General features: G+C 45.3%; 1 protein-coding gene across 1 annotated transcript in view; it reads right to left on the bottom strand.

The window, feature by feature from the left end:
* Nucleotides 1–24,053, bottom strand: part of LOC124612585 (protein PXR1-like) — a 48,578-nt gene extending 24,525 nt beyond the window's left edge. Inside the window, exons 1-2 of the mRNA XM_047140870.1 lie at nucleotides 23,867–24,053; nucleotides 23,214–23,343 (exon numbers count right to left, since the gene is read on the bottom strand). Coding sequence (XP_046996826.1) covers nucleotides 23,214–23,343; nucleotides 23,867–24,053 — 317 coding nt within the window. The remainder of the gene's footprint in view (nucleotides 1–23,213; nucleotides 23,344–23,866) is intronic.
* Between the last annotated feature and the right edge of the window lie 381 nt (nucleotides 24,054–24,434).

Here is a 24,434-nt window from a genome sequence, read left to right as displayed (position 1 = left end):
CGTTCACATTGCTTATGGAGCCGTTGGCCTTGTCTCCACAGTGGCCGGGTTCTTCTCCCCTTTTTCCCCTGCATTTTGCCTGGTTTCTCTGCCATTTTGATTCCCCTTTTTTGATCTTCTCGTGGTGTTGCCCACATTGTCACGATCATGGTATTGCGCATGCTACGGTGTTCTGTATGGTATGGTGTGGTGTATGATATGGTATGAATGGTGGAGCTGATGCCCCAAAGCGCATTGCGTATCTGTGACGGTCCTGCTCTCTCTGTTTGCTCCCACCCCATCCTGATCTTTCCTCTCCCTGCTGCCCTTTCATACCTTTAACCTCTTTCTTTGCCCATTTCACCTTCCCCTTGACTGACTGACTGTCCTTTGTGTTGTCTCTCTCTATTTCCGCCGCCTTAGATCTCAGGACTGATGACGTTGCTTTTTGGTCCCCTCCTGCCACCCCAGCCCATCCCCAATCAACCAACGAAACAACCAACATTCTTGATCTGCCCTTTACACTCCTTGATGTCGCAGTTTCGCTGTTTTGAACAAATATCTTCCGGTATGTTTCCTTAAAATTGAGTAATTTACTGTTACTAACTTTATGGTTAAGGATGTGAGATCTACGTTTTGTGAAAACTGCCTGCATGTTAATTCCACTACATAGGCTGACTAACAGCTACAGAATATGGAAATGGAAAACCGATCTACTGTAGAAATACAGTAGATTCTGTACTACCGCATAGCAGTGTTACTTCCTATACCAGAAATGTGTCTGTATAAATGGCGCAAGTTGAATACTTATTTAGTTTTTCTTTCCTTTTCCATATTGATTTTATTACGTTTTTGTACTAGGAAAAAGCTTCAGCGTATCCCATAAATACTTGTCTCTGAACGTACAATAGCAAAAATTGTACGCTAGACTTTTATACTGTCAAACCCTATCTTGGAACCTTTCTCCTAGATAAGTCAGTACTTATCATTAAGTTCCTTCTTTTGAAGAATTTACGTAACAACATTATAACAGAACTCGCTCTGTCCATTCTTCATTCAATTTTGATTCTGTTGCTTACTTTTCTAAAATCTTGTCTTGGCTGCAAACAAACACCTACACTAGTCACACACGTCAGTAAATATTGTATTTATATTACATGTGCCCAGTACTTTGCAACCTCCAAGGCGCTTGGAGTGGCTTGCAGGAGATCAATCTTCGAACAGGATGTAGGGCACAAAAGGCACTGGAGCATGTGGCTTGTGGCTTGTTCTTGTCCACAATCACAGGACGTATCTTCTGTTATGAAGCCCCATCTCTTCAGGTTGTCTCTGGATCGTCTGATTCCTGTCTGTAATCTGTTTAAAGATTTCCATACCAGCCAGCTCTTGTTGCGTCCAGGTGGTAGTTCTTCAGCTTCTGGCGTCTGCAGGTGAGGCGTCGACTTCTTCTATAACTCCAGCCTTGCCTTCTCTGGTGAAATGGTGAGCTTCTCGGATGTTCTCTGGAAGCTCTTTCCTCTGGAAGCTCTTTCTCGATCTCAGCCGTTGCTGTGGTGGATTATGTCCGTGCAGTGGATGGGCACTGTCCTGTTCCACTTTCAGCCTCTCCTTGTTAGCAACCACTGTTCTGTGTACCCATGGTGGCGCTATTCCAGCCAGGCAGTAGAGCATATCAGTTTAGGTAGGTCTTAAGCAACCTGTGATCAACCTGCAGGTTTCGTTGAGAGCAATGTCTACTTGTCTGGCATGAGATGACCTGCACCAGACTGGAGAAGCATATTCAGCAGTAGAACAGCACAGTGCCATTGCAGAACAGCGAATAGTTTGTGGATGTGATTCCCACTGTGTCTCCGCTACTTCGCGAATTAGGTTGTTTCGAGCGGAGATTTTAATTTTAGTGTTCTTGCAGTGAGTTTTGAATGTCAGAGATCTATCGAGACTCCCAAGTATTTAGGTATATTATGATGATGATGATGATGATGATGATGATGATGATGATGATGATGATGATGTAGTTGGATGCCTGACCATGCAATCTGTAGCTCACGATTAGCTTCCCTGTTCCTTAAATGAAAGGAACACACTTGTGTCTTCGAAGGGTTTGGTCTGAGTTGGTTCCGATTGTAATAGTTTCACAATGCTCTAAGTGCTGTTGTCAGGTTTCTTTCTACTCTTTCAAAGCATGAGCTCTGTGTAGCAAGGACTAGGTCATCTGCATATAAGAATCTCTTTGTGCCTGGGGTCAATGGCTGGTCGTTGGTATAAATGTTGAAGAGAAGTAGAGCCAAGACGCTTCCCTGAGGCAGACCATTTTTCTGCGCTCTCCAGCGACTGTGTTGTCCTTGAAATTCAACAAAAAAACCTACGGTTTTGGAGGAGGGTGCTGAGTAGTCTAACGAGGTGGGCGTTCTTGATCATATTGTATAATTTTGCATGGAGTAACCGATGATGGACAGTATCATACGTTGCTGTGAGATCCACGAAGACCACATCAGTTACTTGACGGGTTTCAAAGCCATTCCCTATAAACTGAGTCAGATTCAAAAGTTGCCCTGTGCAGCTTCTGTTTGGTCGAAATCCTCCTTGTTCAGGTATGAGAATAGGGTCTATTACTGGTAGGATTCTATTCAGAATCATACGTTCGAACAGTTTATAAGGGTGACACAAAAGGCTAACTGTTCTGAAATTCTTGGGATGATTTGCTTCCTTTCCACGTTTCAGAAGAGCTATCACCCTGCTCTTTCGCCAGATCTTTGGTATATGGCACTGGTTCATGCAGTTGTTGAAAAGCTGCAGGATTCACTTTCTTGTTTCTGGACCGAAAATCTTGAGTTGGTCCATACGGAAGTCATCTAGACAGGATGCTTTACCAGTTTTGCTCTCCTTAGTAGCCTTGTTTAATTCAGATATCTGGAATGGGAGAGTCGGGTTCCTCGTTTGTTCTTGGACCTCTTGCTGTACTTTCGGAACTTTGATTCTATGGCTTCCTTTTCCATTCATGAGCAGTTGGTTTGCTATCTGATCTGCAGTAATGCTGCAGTGTGATGTGGATCTGGTTGGGCCATTATTGAGGCGTCTCAATAATCTCCACGCTTTATGACTGTTTCTGATGAGATCAAGTTCTTCCGTCGTTTTAACCCAAGAATTCCTTTTGGATTCTTTCAGAGATGCAATAAGTTTCTTCCCAGCCAGTAGCATTGTCTCGTCGAATGGATCTTCTTAGAATAGCACCTTATACTCTGTAAATTGGGCAGTGAGTTCTGAAGTTAGACCAGGAATGTATGATGTTCGACAACCCCGAGGAATTGCAAGTCTGGAGCACCTCTTTACAGCCCTCACAAAAGTGTCATATGAGTCAGGTGAAGGTTCAGTATTGGGAATTGCAGCGTCCAGCGTTTCTGTAAACTTCGGCCAGTTGGCTTTCCTGAAGTTTAACCTCCTTCTGAACGGAACTGTCTGTGGTCTAACTGCTGCGTAGATTTCGCACATGATCGGTCTGTGCTGTGTATTTGGAGTAGGATTGCAGACAGGTTTTATGCACTGTTGTGAGATGTTCTCGCTGCAAAATATCAGATCGGGGTTGTATCTGCTTTTCCATCTGCCACTGATGAAAGATGCAGTTTGCTTAGGGTCATGTATAAGGCTCAGATGGTTGCCTTCCGCCCATTATTGTAATACCATTCTCATCATCATGCTCATAGCCCCCACGTGGTGCTGTGACAGTTGAAGTCACCAGTCACTATTTGCGTGTGTTGACTATAAAAGTTATCTGCTAGATTGATTTTGAGATCAACGTCCGGTGGTTTGTATGCGGATGTGACTGTACAGCCTTTGATTTCCAAAGTTTCGACTACTTCTCATAGTGCCTGAAAATGTGAAATATTTCCCACGTCATCAACAGCAGCATTCCAATTCACACCCGACCTAAGCAGTATCGGCATCCTTCCCTATTTGAACACAACACCCTACTCCTTGCTACACATCACGTATCAGTAGAACATACATAGATGTGAGACCTGTCCCGTCTGTCTTACCACTGTCACCTATTTTTGTCTCATCGTGGGTATATCTTGCAGTGTCAGAGGCAGGGCCACCCGTGAACGTGGCCACACAGTCTACCGACTCGGCTCCAACCATTGTGCCGCACCCCCCAGTGGGGCTCGCCACTTTGTGGCGGGTTCGTGCTCGGCTACCGTGGGGCCCCAGCCTTTGCAGCATTTTCTCCCTTCTGTGCTGCATGTATGTCCTCTCGCTATTCTTTTTCCCCTCCCTTGCGGAACATGTCTGGGGTATTACTGGGAATGTTCCGCATTATCTGTTCGTTCCCTTTTCCTTTCTTTGTTTACCTTCTCCTCTCGTTCCTCCGCTTGGGTGTTCGAGGGTCCTCGTTTTCTTCTTCCTCCCTGTGCACTCCCACAGGCTGGCTCACGCGTCTGATATGTAACAGGTGAGTGGGTAACGCGTAATTTTCAGCCCCGTGTCGGCAGGTAGAATTGGCACGTACCCCATGGTACAGGCCAGGCCCAGAGAGGGATGATTGCCTGAGCTGCAACTTCCCAAATTGCCGTATGATTCCTCCGTCAGGTGTTGGGGAGGTGCGAACAGTCACCTAGGGCAGGTGCCCCCATTTGTGAAGGAGCGTGCCACCGGAGATGCTGGCAATCTTGGGGGATTTTCTTGCTGACGTCTATGAAACGTAAACGGTATGAGGCTAACGATTCAAAATCCCTTCCAGCTGCACCACGGTTCCTCATGGTCTCTTAAACTGAAGACAGTCAGTCCTTCGCCGTGGTAAATCCGTTCACTGTTCAGAAAGGTGTTGATGCAATTTTGAGCCCTGCTGCTTCTGATTCTCAATCGCAACAACCGCTTACCACCTCACTTCTCCACAGCAACCCAGTTTGTGTCGAGGCCCTTGGACCTCTGAATTCTTCCTGTGGCTTTAATTACACTAGGCTGCTTGACTGTTTAACTGAGGCTGAAATCCAATCTTATCTCTCTGATCAGTGTCATTTCCATCCATCGGGTTATAAAAATGGTAGACTCCTCTCTAATGCCCACCTGCACTATTTTTATCACTTTTGATATAGTGGTGTTTCTGTCCAAGATCAAAGCAGGCTATGAAATTATAACAGACAGTACATTTCGAACCTGATGTGCTGCTACCAGTGTCTTCGTTTTAACCACACTAGAACCTAATGTCGACACCCAGCCAAGTGTGTAATCTGTTGTAGGGATGTGCATGAGGGCAATCGTCTGCCTCCTTCTCTCCGCTGTATCAAGTGCAATGGCGGCCGTGCCGCCGCCTCTCTGTATTTTCCTGTGTTCCTTGATGCGTGGGCTGCCCAAGAGATCTGTGTAAGGCAAAAAGTACCTTACCCAGTCACTCGCAAGTTATTGGTTAGTCGCAAATACTGTGTTCTCCCGTCTGGTACCTATAGTTCTGTTCTTAGTACGTCTAGATTCATGAAGGACATGCCCACACAGACATGCGACCTCAAATTCAGCTCTGAGGTTGTGAAATAGCCCAGTGTCATGGTAGCATCGCCATCCCCCCGTCCAGATGTGCAACAAGACATCAAACTTTCAGCTCAAGGGGCGAAGCCACCAGTTACACAACTGGTAGGCCAGAAAGGGCAGGAGTAGTACTCCCATGGAGACTTCCTACATCCCTCCAGCCAAACAACACCCAACTGTCCCTTTGCTAACCAGAAAGGCTTGAAGCAGTCCACCAAAGGCAAACGATCTTCCACTCCGCCAACTCTGCGATCCTCTTCGACAGTATTGCTATGTGACACCTTAGCCTGGCTGGCCTGAGTGTTGCCTGTGCGCACCACCAACCGTTTTTCTGCGTTGGACTCCATAGACCGACAGCACAAGCAAGCCAATGCTTCTGTGCACCCCATGGAGCGGGATCCTCCTGCATTTGTGCCCTGAAGCAGTGACTCTTCGCAGGCTGACACTCGGCAGCCACCGAGGTGACACTCCATCTCGTCCACATCGTGACTCTCCTCCACTCGAACGTTCGTGGCCTTTGGTCCCAAAAAGAGGGTTTACGGCAGCTTTTAGCATCGCAGCATCCCCTTTTATGCTGCCTTCAGCAAACGAAATCGCACTCTCTCAACCACTTGAAGCTTTGATATTCCTTCCTGGGCCGTTTTGACCTTCTCCCTGGGGTCGGCAATCCATCTCATTGGGCTGTCATGCTGCTCGTAGGGGATGACGTTCGTAGTCTACCCATCTTCAAGCTGTTGCAATTCCCCTTTATCTTCCTCACCTGACTTTTTCCCCCTGTAACGTTTACATCCCTTAGTCATTTGATGTCACCAGGGCAAACTTCCTTCAGCTTATTGGGCAACTACCTCCTACATTTCTGCTACTCGGCGACTTTAATGAACACCATCCCCTTTGTGGTTCTCCCAGAACCTATCGGAGAGGTTCCCTCTTGACTGACCTTCTTAACCAACTCTACCTCTTCTGCCTTAACAGTGGAGCACCCACATTCCTTTCTGACTCCTCCCACACATATTCTCATATGGACCTATACCATTAAGCCACTGTCACCCTCATACCTAAGACCAGTAAGAATAAAAACCTTCCCTCTAGCTTACGCCCTATTTCTCCCACTGACAATATTTGCAAGGTGACGTATGAATCACGCCCGGCTCGAGTGTCATTATTTACTAACGACTGCACTGTGTGGATTTAGAGTGTGGCGTTCTGCAGTTGACCATCTCGTTAGTTTGTCCACCCGTGTCATGAATGGTTTTCTGCGGAAAACCCAGACTTTGGCCGTGTTTTTCTATTTGGAGAAGGCCTACAACATCTGCTGGAGAACTCTTCACATGTGGGGCTTCCGTGGCTGCCTGCCCCGTTTCCTGCGGGAATTTTTAGAAGGCAGAGTTTTCAAGGTGCATGTGGGTTCTGCCTTGTAGGACACCTTTATCCAGGAAGACGGTGTGCCTCAGGGTTCTCTCCTGAGCATCATCCTATTACCTATCGCCATTTACCCTATAATGGCCTGTCGCCCACCGGACATCTTCGGCTCCCTCTTTGCCTTCTATTCCAGCTCTCACGGACCTGTCACTGAGCGGCGTCATCGACGACGTCTCGATCGTCTGTACTCCTGGAGCACTTACAATAGTTTGTTTTTCCACTGACAAACCCGTCGGTATGAATTTCTGGCGGCGCAAATGGTTTCTCCTACCATCTTTACATTTTGGGCATGTTGCCCTTCCGTTAGTTGAAACTACGAAATTCATGATGCTCATGCTCGCTAGGAAACTCTTGGTCCTCTCATGTGTCTTACTTGGCAGCCAGTGTTACGCGGTTCCTCAATGTCCTACGTGTCCTCAATGGTACCTCCTGGCATGCTGATCGAACCTCCGTTTGTAGCGATCCATTTTCCATCCGAAACTCGACTGTGGGTGCTTTGTTTTTGCATCTGCACGTCCAGCCTCTTACGCCATCTCAACACATCCGCCATCATGTTATCCATTTGCCCACTGGCGCCTTTTACACTACCCCAAGTGAGAGCCTGTATGCTGAAGCTGCTGAACTACCACTGTCCTACCGTCATGACTTTCTCCTCAGGCATGCTGTTTGTCTGCCATGCGTGTCCACCCATGCTATGCCTCCTCGTTCGATGCTTACTTCGATCGCCAGTACGGGGCACATCCCTCTTCCCTGTTACCTCCTGGAGTCCGTTTCCGGCGCTTGCTTCGGCAGCTTAATTTCAAACTACCTGCAACTTCCCCAGTGGGTGTGAATGCTTCGCCAATTTCACTTCGTGAAGTGGCCCTTGTTAACCTCTGCCTTCATTGACTTCGTAAGGACACTACTCCAGCCTTACTCTGTCGCCTTCAGTTTCGTTAGTTTCGCACGGAATTTCGCGGTAGTACATTTGTGTACACTGATGGCTCTGACTGACTGTAGGGTCAGATGTGCCTTCGTCATTGGCACTCACGTCTTTAGTTGTCGGTTTCCGACACACTGCTCAGTATTTACAGCCGAGCTCTTCGCCTTGTATCAGGCCACAGAGCACATCTGGCGTCACAGACTATTAAATTGTCGTGCTCGCACACACTAGGCGCCCTTCAAAGTCTCTGTGCGTTTTACACCGCCCATCCCTTAGTGCAACTTTATCACTCGTGTTGGAGCCACTGTGAATTTTGTGGATTCCTGGTCATGTCGGTCTGCCAGGAAACGAGGCTGCTGACGCTGCTGCCAAGGCTGCAGTCCTCTTACCTCAGCCCACTAGTTTCTATATTCCCTCCAGTGATCACAGTGTTGCTGTCCATCAGGAGGTAGCGTCCCTTCGGCATCGCCATTGGTCCTTCCTTAAAGGAATAAGCTCAAGATTATTAAGCTTCTCCCAGTGGCATGGGCGACGTCCTCTCGGCTCTGCCGCCTGGAGGAAGTCATTTTAACTCGGTTGCGTATTGGGCACTGTCTTTTTAGCCATCGTCATTTTATAAGTGGCGCTCCCCCACTACTTGTTACACTGCGCCCAAATTTTAACTGTTCGCTTCCTCCCGGCTGAAAGTCCATTTCTTAACCGTTTATGTTCCCACTTGCTGTCTGATTTATCGACCGTTTTAGCAATTGACGTGTGGGCTGTGGACCGCGATTTACTTTCTGTCCGTGAAAGCGATATGACGAAAGGCATTTAATTTTTAGTTTTGGACCTCCGTTTTGTATGGTGACTTTAGTAGCTCTTTCTCCACGTCCCTGTTTTTCACTGTCTTCTATTATGTCAATTGGGATTGACATTTAGTCATTTTTAACACCTCTGTCTTCGTGTTCTATAGTTTTGACGTGTGCGCATATGACCCCGGTTGTTTTTTCGCCCAAAAACGAGACACTGTACCGCATTCTACGTGAGCACCTCCTCTGACGAGCAGTTTGTCACTGTGAATGGCCACTGCTAGACTGTGGCTGAGAGGCAGCTGGACCGTCCAGTTTGAGATGGCTGCCTGACCTGATGTGCTAGACTTCGACAGTCACTGCGCTGTCACTTTTAGGGCCTCATCTACACCTGCTTCTGTCCCAACGCCTGCTCCCATTCCAGCTCTGCACACGCCTACTGTCGCCCCCCCCCCCCCCCCAGTGCACCTGTACAGTTTTTTCAACTTTTCTGCTACTCTCCCCAACCCTTCCCCCTTTCCCCATCCAACCGTCCTGTCACAACACTATATGTGCTTCCTCCCATAGGCAGCACTGCAGCATCCTACACCACCCTTTCCTCATACTGCCCTCCATCCCCATGACACATTTCGTGTGTACAGCCACATCAGCTGAGATAGCTGTTCTCCGTGTTTAGGCCTTACTACCCTCCCGTGTGCATGGTTTTTCTTTTTCATCATTTTATGGAGGATTAAGTTCTGTGTTCTTACAATGCCCTTGGTTGATGCTCAACATCTCTTCCATGTGGTGAGTTGTAATCTATCCTATCTCATATTGTTGCCCCATCCGGGATTTTCTAAGGTGTAAATTACACATTTTGACATTCTCAGCATCCTTGCAGCAACACACCCTAACAGAATCTCAAAATATGTATCAAAGTAAATAATATTGTTTGATTCGAGAGTAATTCTGCTTCACCTACACTGTCCACATATTCTCGTAACTGTTGTTGTATGCACTATTTGACTAGTGCTGCTCGATTATTCTCATCTCACAGCACGATGGTGGAATGTGGTGTATCACAGGTAATGGGATCTTGGCTTGACCACACACGTTGTGAGGATGGTGAAAACCTCTATAAATAGCGCCTCAGTCTTGAGGTGGGCTGTGTGCCAAAGAGATGCGCGGCTGTGGAGATGGAATAGTCATTATCGGGCAACCTCTGAGGGATCTGCTCTGCCTCAGTTGTATAAGGTCTGCCTAGGCACACAGGGCTCTATCTAGAGACTTTTATTTAACTAGTTCTTCCTGGGACCGAGATGGAGCCTTCCAATTCTTCTCTTCCCCCTCCAGTGGAATCGATGGGCCATTGGTAGGTACCAACACCCAGTCTAATAACAGGGTTCATCCAGCCAGTCCAACAGTCTCTGTTAACAGTAACAGAATGCATGCTGGTTGTCTGAATGTGTTTGCAATAGTTAAATGCAAAGAGTAGCTTTGATAAAGTTCCACTATTCTGCGTATAAAGATGTTTCGAGGGTTTTGCTGGAACTTAAAATCTGTCAAACGCTAACCAAATGGGACGCTGTTGGTAGAAACGTCTAGTTCCCAACAAGTGAACGACATCCAGCACAATTCCCTGTACAGTATGCAATAGAAAATGAACTGCAGAGTGGGTGAGGCCAGGAAGGTATTGTTGGTGTGATAAACCTAATTGAATGGGTGTGTGGTGATACAGTGCAATCACTCTTTTACACTGACTATCAACAGCACGAAACTTCCAGAGTATGTTAAGGCAGTATTCCTTAGTCTAGATGTGTGGATTTTTTTTCCCTTGAACACAATGCGCCGTTTTAAATACCAGCACTTGGGACTAACTACTGTTCCTGAAAGGGAGACGCCACTTGGGGCAAATGCTGTAAGACTGCCCTTAAAGGAGTCTTTTGTTCATCTCTTTGGAAGTTTGTAAATTTCTCCGGGGATCTCCCGGTCTGGAGTATGGCTTGCAGTGTCTCCCTTGAAGAAAGGAAGATGCAGAAGATAAAAACATCAAAGTGCCTCCCATATGGTGAAGCCAAAAAGATCTATAAGGCTATGCAGCTGCCTCCCTTACTTCAGTTCTCAACATCCAAACCGGAAAACCGATGCTGCTACATGAATGAAGATCCCTATTGCTAATACTACTACTACCAGCTGTGTTTTTCAATGCACTTGGGTGCTGGAGTTACTTCGTAGCCCATACCTCCTCCCAGAACGCCAGACAAGGCAGCAGTTACCAATGTTGCAGAACTCCCTGAACCTCCAAAGGTTTGAACTGGCCCACCATCCAGCACTGCCTCTACCACCTTGGTGGTTGTGGCTCCGAAACCTACCCAAGATAAACAAAAATAGACGTCAAGGAACTGGCTGCTAATGGAGACAGGAAGGAAATAGTCTGACGTTCATGTCGTCTAGACTAAGGAGGAGCAAGGAGAGGTTGTTTGGCGGCTGGTATACTCTTCCAATAACACACACACACACACACACACACACACACACACACACATTAAGTGGGTTTCTCATTCATAAGAATGGAAAGTTTACTTAACTCAATAGGTATTCGTTGTGGTACGTGATCTTGAGTGTAGTCCTCAGCCTCACTGCTGAAGAAGTACAGTGTCTCCTATGTTCACAATTAGGGTTGCTATGTGCTGCCTGGGTCTGTGATAGTGGCGGAGCTAACTGCTACTGTGACTTCTGCAGGGCTGTGACATCATCTGGAGACATTTTTTCAGACAATGGCAGAGCAATTTGCGCTGACTAGTGCCACTGTCAGCCGGGATACAACGTTCTGTCGTTACCGCTACACCATGGAAAACGCTGAGTTGGACACAAGGTCTGGCAATTAAGAGGTCTAAAATTGCCTGCTTTGCGTGAGAGAGTTGGACAGTGCACTGTTCGCAGCTTGTGATACCGTGCCCAGTCACGACGAAACCCGTACAGCATGCGGCAAAACTTGCAACCAGCGTCAAAGGAAGTCCTCCGAAGTGGTCTAATTTGATAAGGCAGACAAGCAACTTTCCCAGCAAATGGAAGGAGGGAATTTTGGTGCCTCTTCTCAAACCGGGAAAGTACCAAACGTTTCCTAGTGGTTACTGGAGCGTCGACTTAACGAGCTGTATAGGCAAGACCTTGGAGCGAATGGTTAACGGTGGTCTGGTCTGGGTGTTAGATACAAGGCAGCTCGTAAGTCGCTCTCAGTGTCGATTCAGGAGATAGCTATCCATTGTCGGCAACGAGACCCTGCAAGAGACCGCTATACAGCAGGGTTTCCTGTGCAAATAGCCTCATTCTTTATCAGAAAAATATACGACACGTCTTGGAGACACCATGTTGTAAGGCAGCCCCACCAATAGGGCTTCTGTGGTGGTCTCCCTTCCTTTATGCGGTCGTTTTTATTGAAGCACTTTTTTTTCAGTTCCAAGTCGTTAACATGTTGTCGAATAGTTTCGAGCAGGAGGATGTCGCTCAAGGCAGTGTTGTAATTGCTACCATCTTCGCCATATCCATAAACAGTATCATATGTATGGTAAGGAGTGCCATACAATGTTCGTTATTTGTGAATGATTTTGCAGTGTTCTGTTCCTCCTTCGGTATTGCAACAGCAAATCGTCAGTTGCAAGTGAAAGTAGAAAGGATTGATTGATTAGGAGCGGGCTGCAAACACCGCCTTTACATTTTCTGCAGAGAATAGTGTGTGTGTGTGTGTGTGTGTGTGTGTGTGTGTGTGTGTGTGTGTGTGTGTTTCCATGTCGTATTTTTAATTTACTTGAACTGCATATGTGGAACACCATTCTCGCTTTTAAAGCCTGTGCAGTTTCTATGCCTCATTTTTGACTCCACACTATTGTGGTTACCACACCTGAAGGCAAGTTCCCAGAAGACACTAAACATTTTAAAGTTTCTTTGACACAGGTTTTGGGGAGCGTGTGAGATATGTCTGCTCCAGTTTTACAGGGTTTACATGCAAGCCTGACTGGACTTTAAGTGCCTAAACAGAGGGACTCTTTTTGTCCCTCCGTTTTCCCACAGTTTGTCCTCTAAATTCGGTTGTCTCCAGAGTTCACTGTATTCGATGGCAAATTTCCATGATCCTTAGGGCCTTGTACGAGACGAGATGTGCCATGCCTGCTAAATTCCTCATGTTTCAACCCCCCCCCCCTCCCCCTGAGTTGCCTTCAGTCTCTACAATGCTTGTATCCAACTGATAAAGTATTCCAGGATGTCCAGAACGCCTTCCTCTGGCCACAAAGCCTGGAAAAGGAAGACACTCTGCTGGGCGCCAGGGCACACGGGTATTGTGGGGAACGAAAGAGCGGCTGTAGCAGCCGTGGAGTCGTCGTGTTGTAGTCCTTGGTTAGTTTCGTGTGTCATTCCCCTTGCATGCTATTGTCTCACTGCTGAGGTGAAGAGTCGTGCATCGACGGAAAGAGGAGTGGTAGGAACTGACAGCTGACAAGCTGCTCATAGTGAAGACCACTATGTGGCCACAGTGTACCACCTTCCATCCACACAGGCGGGACGAGGTTCTCCTTACTTGTCTACACACAGGCCACACCTCTGTCGCATGAATTCTTGCTCAGGCGAGAGGACCCTCCGACATGAGCTGCTTGTGGCATACAGATCACCGTCCACCACATTTTATTAGACTGTGTTTTACTTTCAGAGGAGAGGGCAGCAGCGGATATCCTGACAGACGTGCCCTCTATTTCAAGCAACATGCAAACGAATGTGGCAAGCGTTTTAAGGTTCAGAGATCTGCTCGACTTCTCTCCAAAAAATTTAGGGAGTTGTTCTTAACGTGTTATCTGGGCGATTGCCTCACCCACGATTTTTGTAACTGGTCAGCCAGACGCATTGCTCGTACCTTTCTTTCAGCTTCTGTAGTTTTACTTCTGTTCCCAGGTGTAGCACCTTTCACCTGCTCTGTTGTATGAAAGGCCTGTGAGATCGAGTGGTTGTGTGTGTCAACGTGAGGTGGGAGTGAGCGAATGGGTGTCAGAAGATTTCCTCCTCACTGTGTCTCCCCTCCCCTCCTCCTCCTCCCCCCCCCCCCCCCCACCCGAGCACACACAGTCAAAGAGAAACAGGACTATGGATCCCCATAAGGGTTTAGATAAAGTCTATTACCACAGACACATGCGTGGTGGTCCAGATCCACCAAAACACCTCGATTTTTTGTCACTTTGATATGAGAACTGTCATCCTAAAGGAAGAACCAATTTGTTTTCTTCATCAGAATGGCTTGGAAATAACTTGGTTGCTCATCGGCTGGTTGCACTTCTTAAGCCTCGAAATACCTTTTATTGTAACTGAAGTATCCGTTTAATCAAAGCGTCGGTGTAACATCACAGAGCCATTCCTAGCGTACGCTGCCCCTCATAAGCGATCTCCCTGAGGGCCTCTCGAGGTTTGTCGTGTTGAGGACCTGCACGCCGTTTACATACAGACAGTTAACGATATGCTTCTGTGTGTTCCGCCAATCCGTTTTGTGTAAGATATTTTGACGACCGACCAGATCATTTTCATAGGGTTGTGTCGGGGTGGCGAGGACGTGAGACGACTAAACTCGTGACACTGGGAGCGGACGATCATGTCGGTCGTCGAAATATTGTGCACGAATTGGAAATGACTCATCTGAACACGCGGAAGTGAACTGTCGATGGCTTGTGTGGAGGAAACCTGACAAATCGAGCAGTAGATTAATTCATATAAATGGATGGCACTGTGGAAGGCTCGAAACATGCTGTTTACATCTTTGTTTACTGCAAAGCGGAGATTTTGTGGGCTGGAGTAAGCAAGGCTCGCTAGTGTGTAAGCAAGCTGCAAACGTCTGCGAAATCCAAAAATACATTTATGGTGTTTATTCGGAGACTTGACAAGAGAACAAGAGGATGAAAATTTAGGTGCTTGGTTACTTATAGTGAGGCAGTTCTGGTCGAGAACGGGAGTCATCCATAGTTCCCTTCTGTCATGTTCGCCATCTGTCTTAGATTTAGATTCAGATGGGAACCTCCCCTTGTAAGCTTGTCCGCTCGTGTGTTGTGATATACATTTGTAAGATTTGCTAATTCATTCAGAGAAGGACTTTTCGTACGTCTGACGTCAAGTAAGTTTTCACACGCAACCTCAGTTTTGTACAGAATCTCACGTTTGGTGAAAGGAACGAGTACAGGATTCTACAAACATTACTGATAGACTGTTAACGGTCAGAGCATGTGTAATAGGTTCCTAGGTATGCGAGTGGCACGAAGACTTCGTAAGTGAAAGAGCCCAGTACATTGTTCTCGACGGCGAGTGTTCATCAGAGACAAGGTTAACGTCAGCAGTGCTCCAGGAAAGCAAGATAGGGCCGCTGTTGTTGTCTATACACACAAATGATATGGCGGACAGGGAGCAGCAATATACTGTTTACTGCTGATGCTTTGGAGTATGGGAGGGTGTTGAGGATGACTGTATGATGATGGATGATGATGACTTGGCCAAAATTTCTAGTTGGTATGACGTATGGCAGCTCGTTCTAAAGTAGGAAAGTGTACGTTAATGCAGATGAGTATGAAAAAAAAAACCTCATAATGTTAAGATATAGCGTGAGTAGTGCTCTGCTTCACACAGTCACGTCATTTAAATATCTCTGCATAACGTTGCAAAGGTACGTGAAATGGAATGAGCATGTGAGGATTGTGGCAGGAAAAGCGAATGGTCAACTTCGGTTTATTGGGAAAATTTTTGGGAAAGTGTGGTTCATCTGTAAAGGAGACGACATACAGGGCACTGATGCAGCCTGCTCTTGAATACTGTTAGTGTCTGTGATCTGCACCAGGTCAGATTAAAGGAAGATATCAAAGCAGTTCAGAAGCGGTTTGCTCATTCGTTGCGGGTAGGTTTGAACAACACAAGAATATTAGAGATTCTTCGGGAACTCAAACAGGAATCACTGGAGAGAAGGCGACGTTCTTTTCGAGAAACTTATGAGGAAATGTAGGGAACTGGAATTTGAAACTGACTGCAGAACGATTCTAGTCCTGCCAAATATACATGTTGCGTAAGAATCATGTAGTTAAGACAGGTGAAATTCGGGCTCATATGCAAGCAAATTGTCGTTTTCAGCTCCCTCTGTTTGCAAGTGAAACAGCCTGGAAATGACAAGAAGTGATACTGGGTACCCTCCGCCACGCACTGTACAGTGGCTTGCGGTGTATGTACGTGTGTGTAGGTAGTTTGTCGGTAAGGATACGATTTCTTGCCTTCACAGAAGAAGGGTATTTTTGATATAAATGCACCAATTGTACGTCACTATCCGTTTTATGTCCGTATACTTTGTGCATTTTTCCAGTGAGGAGATTCCATTCCCCAAGTGTGGCTGTAAGATTTCCGAACCTATCCTTGGCGGGAATAACAACGTTGTTCATCTAGAGGACAACAGCCAGGGGATGCAACTGTCTCGAGCTAGCGTGGTGGTGGTGGTGGTGGTGGTGGTGGTCGGGACTCGGCTCCTTAGATGTTGGAATAGGTGGTTATCATTGGGTACCAAATCTGTTTCCAACTGCCACAACAGCTTCATGTGCAGGTACATTTACCTGATATGACGACTTCTTTCCGTTTGTAATCCAATCGTCTTCTCTCATGTTTGTCGCCACTCAGTTGGCAACCAAAACTTGCATAGTATTTTTTCCCCATTGCAAGTTGAACTGTAAATAAAAATCATAATTTTTTTTCTTGCAGAGAAAAAAAATCACAATGCTTTCGACACAAACCTTTCAATCTCTGGTGCATGCCACCTGTGTGCCACTTACTATGATGCTACTGATTTCCTCGCACGAAGCAATGTACCCTGTCATTGCAGCAAATTATCAAACAAAAACTCGGTTGAATTTTTTGATATGCTCCAAAATTTAGTGAACTACTTTTTGCACTTCATTTGAATACTAAACGAACATGATGTTCACCTTGCATAAAACTTACTCTTCATGGCCAAAGTATGACACCTCTTTGTGACCAATTAACGACGTCTCTTGATAAAATTCCGGAACTTTGTCCACAAAAGTTAGTGCGCTTACCTTTTACTAATTGTGCTTGGTCTCCTTCTAAATACTTTCTTGCACAGTTGATACACCGCTCCAAATGCTGTTTCTACTTCCAGAAGCTGTCTTGGTATGTCTTTTGCTGGTTCGCGTGAAGTGTCGTCTGCGAATTTTCTTGCCTTGCCTATCATTGCAAATCTTCGTTGTTTTAACGTCTCAATATCATAAACGTAGATCCACGTCTCATCATCAGTTAAAATTATCTCAACGAACATCTGGTTCCCATTTGCGCCATACAAAAGCTCTTCACAGATTCAGAGGTGAAGGTCTTTCTGGTCTTGACTTCATAGCCGTGTGACCAACCTGACGGCAACACGATGCAGTGTCGGGGTTTTGTGACAGGATTCAACTGAAATATTAGATTCTTCTGCAGTCTCTCGGACATTCTGTCTTAGACTGGCACGCACAGTTTCGTTGACGTTCCTGACATGAGTGTTGTCGGTAGACGTCAAAGAGCATCCTGAATGGGCCTCATCTTAAACTTCCGCCTTCGCATATTTAAACTGTGTGAACAATTCGTAACACCGAGTACGGCTTAAGCACTCATCAACGTAGAATTTCTGCATCATCCTGTGTGTGTCTGTAAATGTTTGCTAGAGTTTGTTTCATGCAAAATGTAACGCAGCGTGTTGCTCCTCTATCTCTGCCATCTCGAAATTCGCAAACTGTGCAACGTAACATTCTACTCAGTAAAGCTCTGAGCGATAACTAACGGATGTACAGCAATGAAACTTTATACAGTTACACATTAAATACAGGTGTGTACAAGGATGACAACACCACTTCGTTCCAACACACCACTAGCGCAATTACGAATGTTTACGAAATTCTGAAAAGACAATATTCTTTCTTATGATATTTCTATGGCATCTCCTATTTCCAACACCTTGAATTGTTAATTGTGTCGTAGATCACTCTGCACTTCGTCGATGTGTTAATGAGTGATTGCAACTTTGGAATCCCCTTCAATTGACCATTTCTCAACTGCTGTTAGTGTGGCAGTGGACATTTCGTAATCTTGCACCGGTTTCGGACGTATTTTCGTCAGTGTTAAACTGTTTTAAACTTTCTGGTGGTGTGATATTCAGAGTTATTGTTTGAGTGGAATGTATACGACATTCCTGAGTTAAAAGATGTGGTTAGATCTGATGTGTGGAACTACTGAAACCCATTTCACTGTGGAGCGTTACAACACTACCTCCATTCAGATCATTCATTGTCAGTTCTCTGCCAGGCCAGGAAATTTTCTTCGTGTAACCATAATGGGATCATTCACCAGTCACAGTCTTTATTTAGAGAGCACTACTCTTGGTTTTCATTCAGATGGCTTGCTGGTTCATTTAACGCAATGGGTAGCTAAATTGTTGTCTGATGACTTAGTTATGTAAGAGTTTGTTCCACAAAAATCAGTTAAATACAGCAGCATACTCGGTTGGCAAGGTGCTGTGAAGGACTGGTTATCTGACCCTCCAGGGGGTTCACAGAACTAGTGAATAAGTGCACGGCTGTCATGGGTCCCCAGCCTTTGCAGCATTACTTCCTTTCCATGCTACAAGCTTGTACTTCCACTACACCCCCCCCCCCCCCCCTGTCTACCTGCCCTGCCCATCAGATGGTTTTCTTGGTGCACACCTTGCTGGGATCTGGTTTATGGTAGGGAATCGAGTTTTCACTTCATACATTTTCTGTAACTTCTCATTAAATAAAAACATAGTCCCCATTCTTGGATTTGACATGCCACCTACTTCCAAAGTTCTCTGGAAGTGCATATCTTGCAGAGGTGGTCACACAATGCAGTGGATGCTCCAAATTTTGTGCCTTTCCATCATTGCACCCTTCACAATGCATCACTGGCCAGGTAGCCATTGGTGAGGCTGGGTGGCGTGTATGGAAAGAGTCCCAATTCAGAGTGGTGTTACTACAGCAGATGAGCTGCAAATGTAGTAGATGAAGTTATCTTCCACTGGCAGTCATACAGCCCAGCAGTCTCTATGGAAGGAAAGACCTCTCTTAATCCAGAGAGATACAACCTTAAAATGTTCCCTTCCTTGGCTATGCCATGGGAGAACCATAGGGGTAAATGACAAGCAGAGAAAGGTGCTCTCCACAACATGGTTTGCATAATGACTGATGGGGATTCCTTGTTGGCCGCAAAAAGAACTTAAAAGACAAGTTTGTGGAAGTGGAAGTCATCTGTATAATGAAAAGTGGGTCAGTTTTGATCAAAACAGCATCCCCTGCCCAGTCACAGGTGCTGCTTGCTTACAGCACGCTGGGTGACATACAGCTGACTGTCACTCCTCCATAACATTCTAAATATAATTCAGGGCATCATTTTCCGCCAAGTTCTGCTCTTGCAATCTGATGAGCTGTGCACCATTTTGGAGTGAGGGGTGTACACTGCGTTCATCATGAACATGGGGGACCAATGGACAATGGGTTGCTATAGGTGCCTTCATCTTGGCCTGTGAGGGCAGTTAATTGCCTGAAATGGTCAAGGTGATTATATACCGATATGTGATGTGAAACTGTATGCCCCCCACCCCCCTTTCCACGATGCAGTGCTTAAAATGTCAACTGTGGAATGCACCATTCCCCCCTGCTCGCCAGAATGCACCATTTTCCAGAGAGAAGATAAGAATACGAGACCCTGGATGATCTAACTTGTCAAGAGCCAAACAAGTGTGAGTGGTTGCACCCAGCACGTATAAATGTAATATGCTGCAGCTGCCATGACCTTGCCTGCTTTGGCAACAGTACTCTCACCAGCTACATCTCCGACAGTGGGGCTTCAGGGCTGCTTGACCAAGCCTCCACCCCCCCCCCCCCCCCTTTCCCTATAGTTGGCAACTCTCCTCCTGCTACTTCCACCTCACCTACTTGAAAATCATGGACTTCCCACCCATCTGGGACATTGGTCCCCCACCTCCCAGCCAGACAAGTCGTGTTCCTCTGGCTTGCCTAGCCAGAAAGAGGTCCCTTGGGACATGGGACACTTGCTTCCAGGGTTTCCACTGGTCTGCAAACACTCTAAGAAGAAGAAGATCAAAAGTCCTCAAACAAGGAAATTCTGGTAGCCCCCACACCACCAAATTGCACCTGTTCCATTCCTGTGACCAAGGAAGAGATTCTGTTTTCCCATCAGGCCCAGTTAGTACCATATAGTGGAACCCAGAACCTGTGTATATTGATGCTATAGCCCCTCAAGCTATGGCAGCACGTGACCCTAAGGCATAGCCACCTCCTTGGTCACTTTATGGCCCCACAGTACTTCAACATTATTATTCTCCAGTGGATCTATAGCAGTTTTTTCCACCTCCAGGCTGAGCTATGACATCTTTCAATCACTTCCCCTGCCTTCCATATTGCCCTTCAGGAGACTCGTTTTCCACCAATGCAGACCCTGGTCCTTCATTGATAGGGTGGGTATTAAGACTCGTGCTACCTATGACAGGGTGTCAGGCAGAGTTTGCACATATATTCAGGACACTCTTTGTAGTGAACTTGTGCCTCTTAATACACCTTTAGAGGTTGTGGCTGTTTGAGTAAGGGCATTTCAGAATATCACCTACTGCAGTGTTAACCTCCCCCACCCCCAACGGTAAAGTGTGTCAGAATATACTGTAATCATTGGTTTCTCAGCTTCCCCCACATTTTTGGGGATTTCAATGCCCGTAACTCTTTTTGGGGTGGCACTACAATCATTGGCCATGGCAAAGACCATGAAAGTTTACAGCCACAACCTGACCCTAGCCTACTGATTTCTGGTAGCCCCACAAACTTCAGCTTGGTGCATGCAACTTTCTTGGTTATTGACCTTCGTATCTGCATTCCTTGTCTTCTCCCATCCATCCATCCATCCATACATCCATCCCCAAGAGAGTCCACGATGACATGTGGTGACCACTTCCTGATGTCTTCTCTGCCGAGATGGGCTCTCAAACAGTGTTGACCAGGGTACTTTCACATCTCCTGTCACCCTTGGCTTCCTGCTGCATGGAGATATTGATGAGGCAGCTGAGAATATGACCGCACTCAATCTTTGGCAGCTGAATTGGAGATCCCCTGTCCGTGAACCTGCCCCAAAAGAATACAGTACCTTGGTGGTCATAAAATGCTACAGGGGCCATTAGAGATTTATGTTGGCTCTCCAATGCTCTAAGCAGCACTCACAAAGCACCTTATCACCTGTAAGCAGCTTCATGTTCGGGCCTGCCACCTAACAAAACAACGGAAATAAGTTTGCTGGAAATGGAATCATTAAACCATAAGACTATGTACCTCTCCTTTCAGACTTGGGTTAAGATCAGAGATCTCTATGGATACCAGACACCTACAGATGTGCCTCGTATTACCTTGAATGGCACTGTCTGCACTGACCCAGGTGCCATTACTGAACATTCTGCTCTTCTTTATGCCTGGGCATCTGCATCTGAGCATTATCAACCTGCCATTTGTCTCCTGAAAGAGTGGATGGAGCAAAAGCAATTATCTTTCACTACACACCACTGGAGCCGTGTAATGCTCCATTGAGCAAGTGGGAATTTGTCGGTGTCTTAGTCCACTGCCCTGATACAGCCCTAACACGAGACCACATCCGCATCCAAGTGATTAAACATCTATCAGGGTACTGTTGGTGTCATAGCTTTACCATCTTTAACAGCATCAGGAGTGAGGGCAAGTTCATATCACAATGGCAAGAAAGTTAATTTGTCCCAGTACTGAAACCACGTAAGCACCTTCTAGAGATGGGCCATTATAGCCCAATTAGTATCACCAATGCTCTCTGTAATTTTCATGAATGCAGGGTGAGCCAGCAGTTGTGTTGGCTCTTTGGGTCTCGGGACGTTCTTGCTCCGTCCCAGAGTGGAAGCAAATTTTGTGTAGAGGTTTATGAATTCTTATGCCAGATAAGTACCACTGCAGCAAAATCAGGGAGATCTAGCAATGAAGTGGATCAAAAATCCAAGCAAAGAACAGTAGAGTACCAACAGCCCATGTGCCACCAAAGGATATAAGACTGGACCATGTCTGTCACTTGGAAGTAAGGCAGAGATGCAAATTTCCTGAATATAATGAATCTAAGTGGGTTTATTGTGAAAAGTATGTAGTCCCATTGTGCAGTAACAAAAATGAAGTGCTTTAACACTAGAACCGCTGATACTTGGACGTACCTAGAACCACAGCTGGGTCACTAATGACCCGCGATCTTTTCCTTTATTTCCCCTATGTCAATGGGTTATTGTTACTGCTAATCAATCTATTGTTAGAAGCACTATGATATTTAGAATGAAATTAACAAAAATAAACCATGTTTACACAAATTATAACTTAATATTTTAAAACTTACATGTATATACTGAGTGTTTTTACTGGCTACCGTTACATAATGAACACAAATAATAGTCTTTTGATGTACATTTGTTGCACACAGTTTTCTTGCAGATGTGACACTTTACAAATGATTTGTTTCCTTCACAGTTAGACTTTACAAGGTGACGTGTTCACTTTTTTTGTCTGTCAGGAATATCTTCAGGTCTGACAGGGACGCTAGTCTTTCTAGTCGCTGCGTACTTCTCAGCAAGCTCCTCCACCAGCTGCGTTTCAATTTTTTATCATTTAGAGAATTGAACAATACCCATGCATTTATCCCAGCCAAATCCAGCAAGTTGTAAAATGTGTGAACAGGCCAACGTCTCGATGGTGCTTTGACAGACTATTTGTGAGCCATTTGGTCAACCACGTCCACTCCATATTTAGAGCCGTTATAAAACGTAACAGTATCTGGCTTCTTTTTATACCATCCTCAATTGTCACATAAGGATGCATAGTGCTCAGAATCAGGACATTCTTGTTGCTCTTACAATGATAAACAGTCAAGTGTGGTATCATCTTTTTTTCAACAATACTGTGCTTTATAACTGTTCTCTTGCCTTTTTGATATAGACTGGTATTTCCCTGTGAGATCGATTTATTGTTCCCACAAGACTCGTAGAATTAGCTTTCAGTGTGTCAGAGAGTGCTAATGAGGTGAAAAAATTGTCACATGCGACATTTATTCCATTTTTGAGGTAAGGTTGCATAAATTTTTTTACAACAAAGCCACTAAGACGCTCATCACTCCACCTAGTATCATTCTTTCCTATATAAGGGATATCATTCACAATATATTTTGAGTCTTTATCTACCGTCATCCAATACTTTTGCCCGTATTTGTCAGGATTTGAGGCCATAAACTGCGTGAATCTGCAATGGCACTTTGAAGGAAAAAGCTGTTCGTCGATTGTTATATATGGACCCGGTATGTAGCTAGACTGTGCATTCGCAATGAACTCACTCCAGATTTCTGATACCAAAGCAAGCTTGTCTTCTCTTAGTCATTCTGATCTTGTGAATATATTGTCAAATCTGAGATAACGCATTGTATCTCTGAATCTGTCACGAGCCGTTGTTGATTTCACAAAATTATTTCCCCACTTCACTGACCACAATGTGTCCAGTTCTAAGCTCTTAGCTCCAATAGCACCATGGACGTACAATATAGCTATAAAAGCTTCCAGTTCTTTAATTTTTATAGTCCACTCATCTGAGCTCAGTACACGAGGTGCTTCAGTTTCTGTACATTTTACAATATGTTTCAAAACTTTGTCCATTATCATTAAATGCTGTCCACTCTAACAGGTCTCACTCATGTGGTTTGCATGTGGAGATGGTCCTGTCCTATCTTTGAAAACATTCTGTTGTCAATATCTTCCAACTGAACAGTCACCTAATACTCCAACTTTCCAGGTTGTTCCGTCAGGTGCTACAATATCGCTACCTGAAGGAAACTGAAGTAGTCCAGAACCCTGGGCAGTTTGTTGTCCACACCAACCTTCAGGACATCCACTTCCTTGAGTTGACTTAGTCTCTGTGGCAGCTGTTCCTGTAATAGTAGTTATACATATTAGAACATGATTTAATATTGAATATATTGTGTAATATTAGAACAAAAAAACACCTTCATAAATGTAACATATAACTTGTAAAATTTCAACAGGAAACAATGTATAAACATAAGTGTTGCAATTCAAATTACTGTCTATGCAACATATACATAAACAAAAATCATTATAAAACACACACACAAAAAAGCATACCTATCTCATCAGCATACAGTAGAACCTTCTCAGGAGTAAGATCATCTTCTGATGTAGAATCCAGAACTATTGGCGATGGAAATTGTTCCTCAGATAGAGACTCCAGTGGTTCACCCTCAGATTCATTATCTAAAATCTCATTTAGAGCATTTATAATGTCTGCTTCTGTGCGTAGAAATTTGGCCATAATATATTCGTAAGGTCAGACTTGTTTGAACCTCTCTTTCTCGTCCCCTGCTGAAAACTGGAACGTCAGCCTGAAGTGAAGTAAAAATGAGTTTCGCGATTGTTGACCAAACACACTCTAACAATAGGCATGAAACTACATGAAAAATGCGATTGTTACAGCGACTGCACTGGGCGTGTCAGAACTGACCCATCCGCAGTTCTAGGTGAACCTTCATATTTCTCTTTTATGTTATCACCATAAAATGTGAAATGAAGTATAATCACTAATTACGTTATTTAATAAAAGTCACAGAAATGTAACACTCTAGGCAATAATACAAAAGAGTGACAAACAAAAAAATGATCAAGTGGTTCTAGTGTTACGGAATTTCATATGCAA

The sequence above is a fragment of the Schistocerca americana genome, chromosome 4 (assembly GCF_021461395.2).
Source record: "Schistocerca americana isolate TAMUIC-IGC-003095 chromosome 4, iqSchAmer2.1, whole genome shotgun sequence".
In the NCBI taxonomy this organism is placed as follows: domain Eukaryota; kingdom Metazoa; phylum Arthropoda; class Insecta; order Orthoptera; family Acrididae; genus Schistocerca; species Schistocerca americana.
Note: the sequence above shows the minus strand (reverse complement) of the source record. Positions and strands in the feature narration are given on the sequence as shown.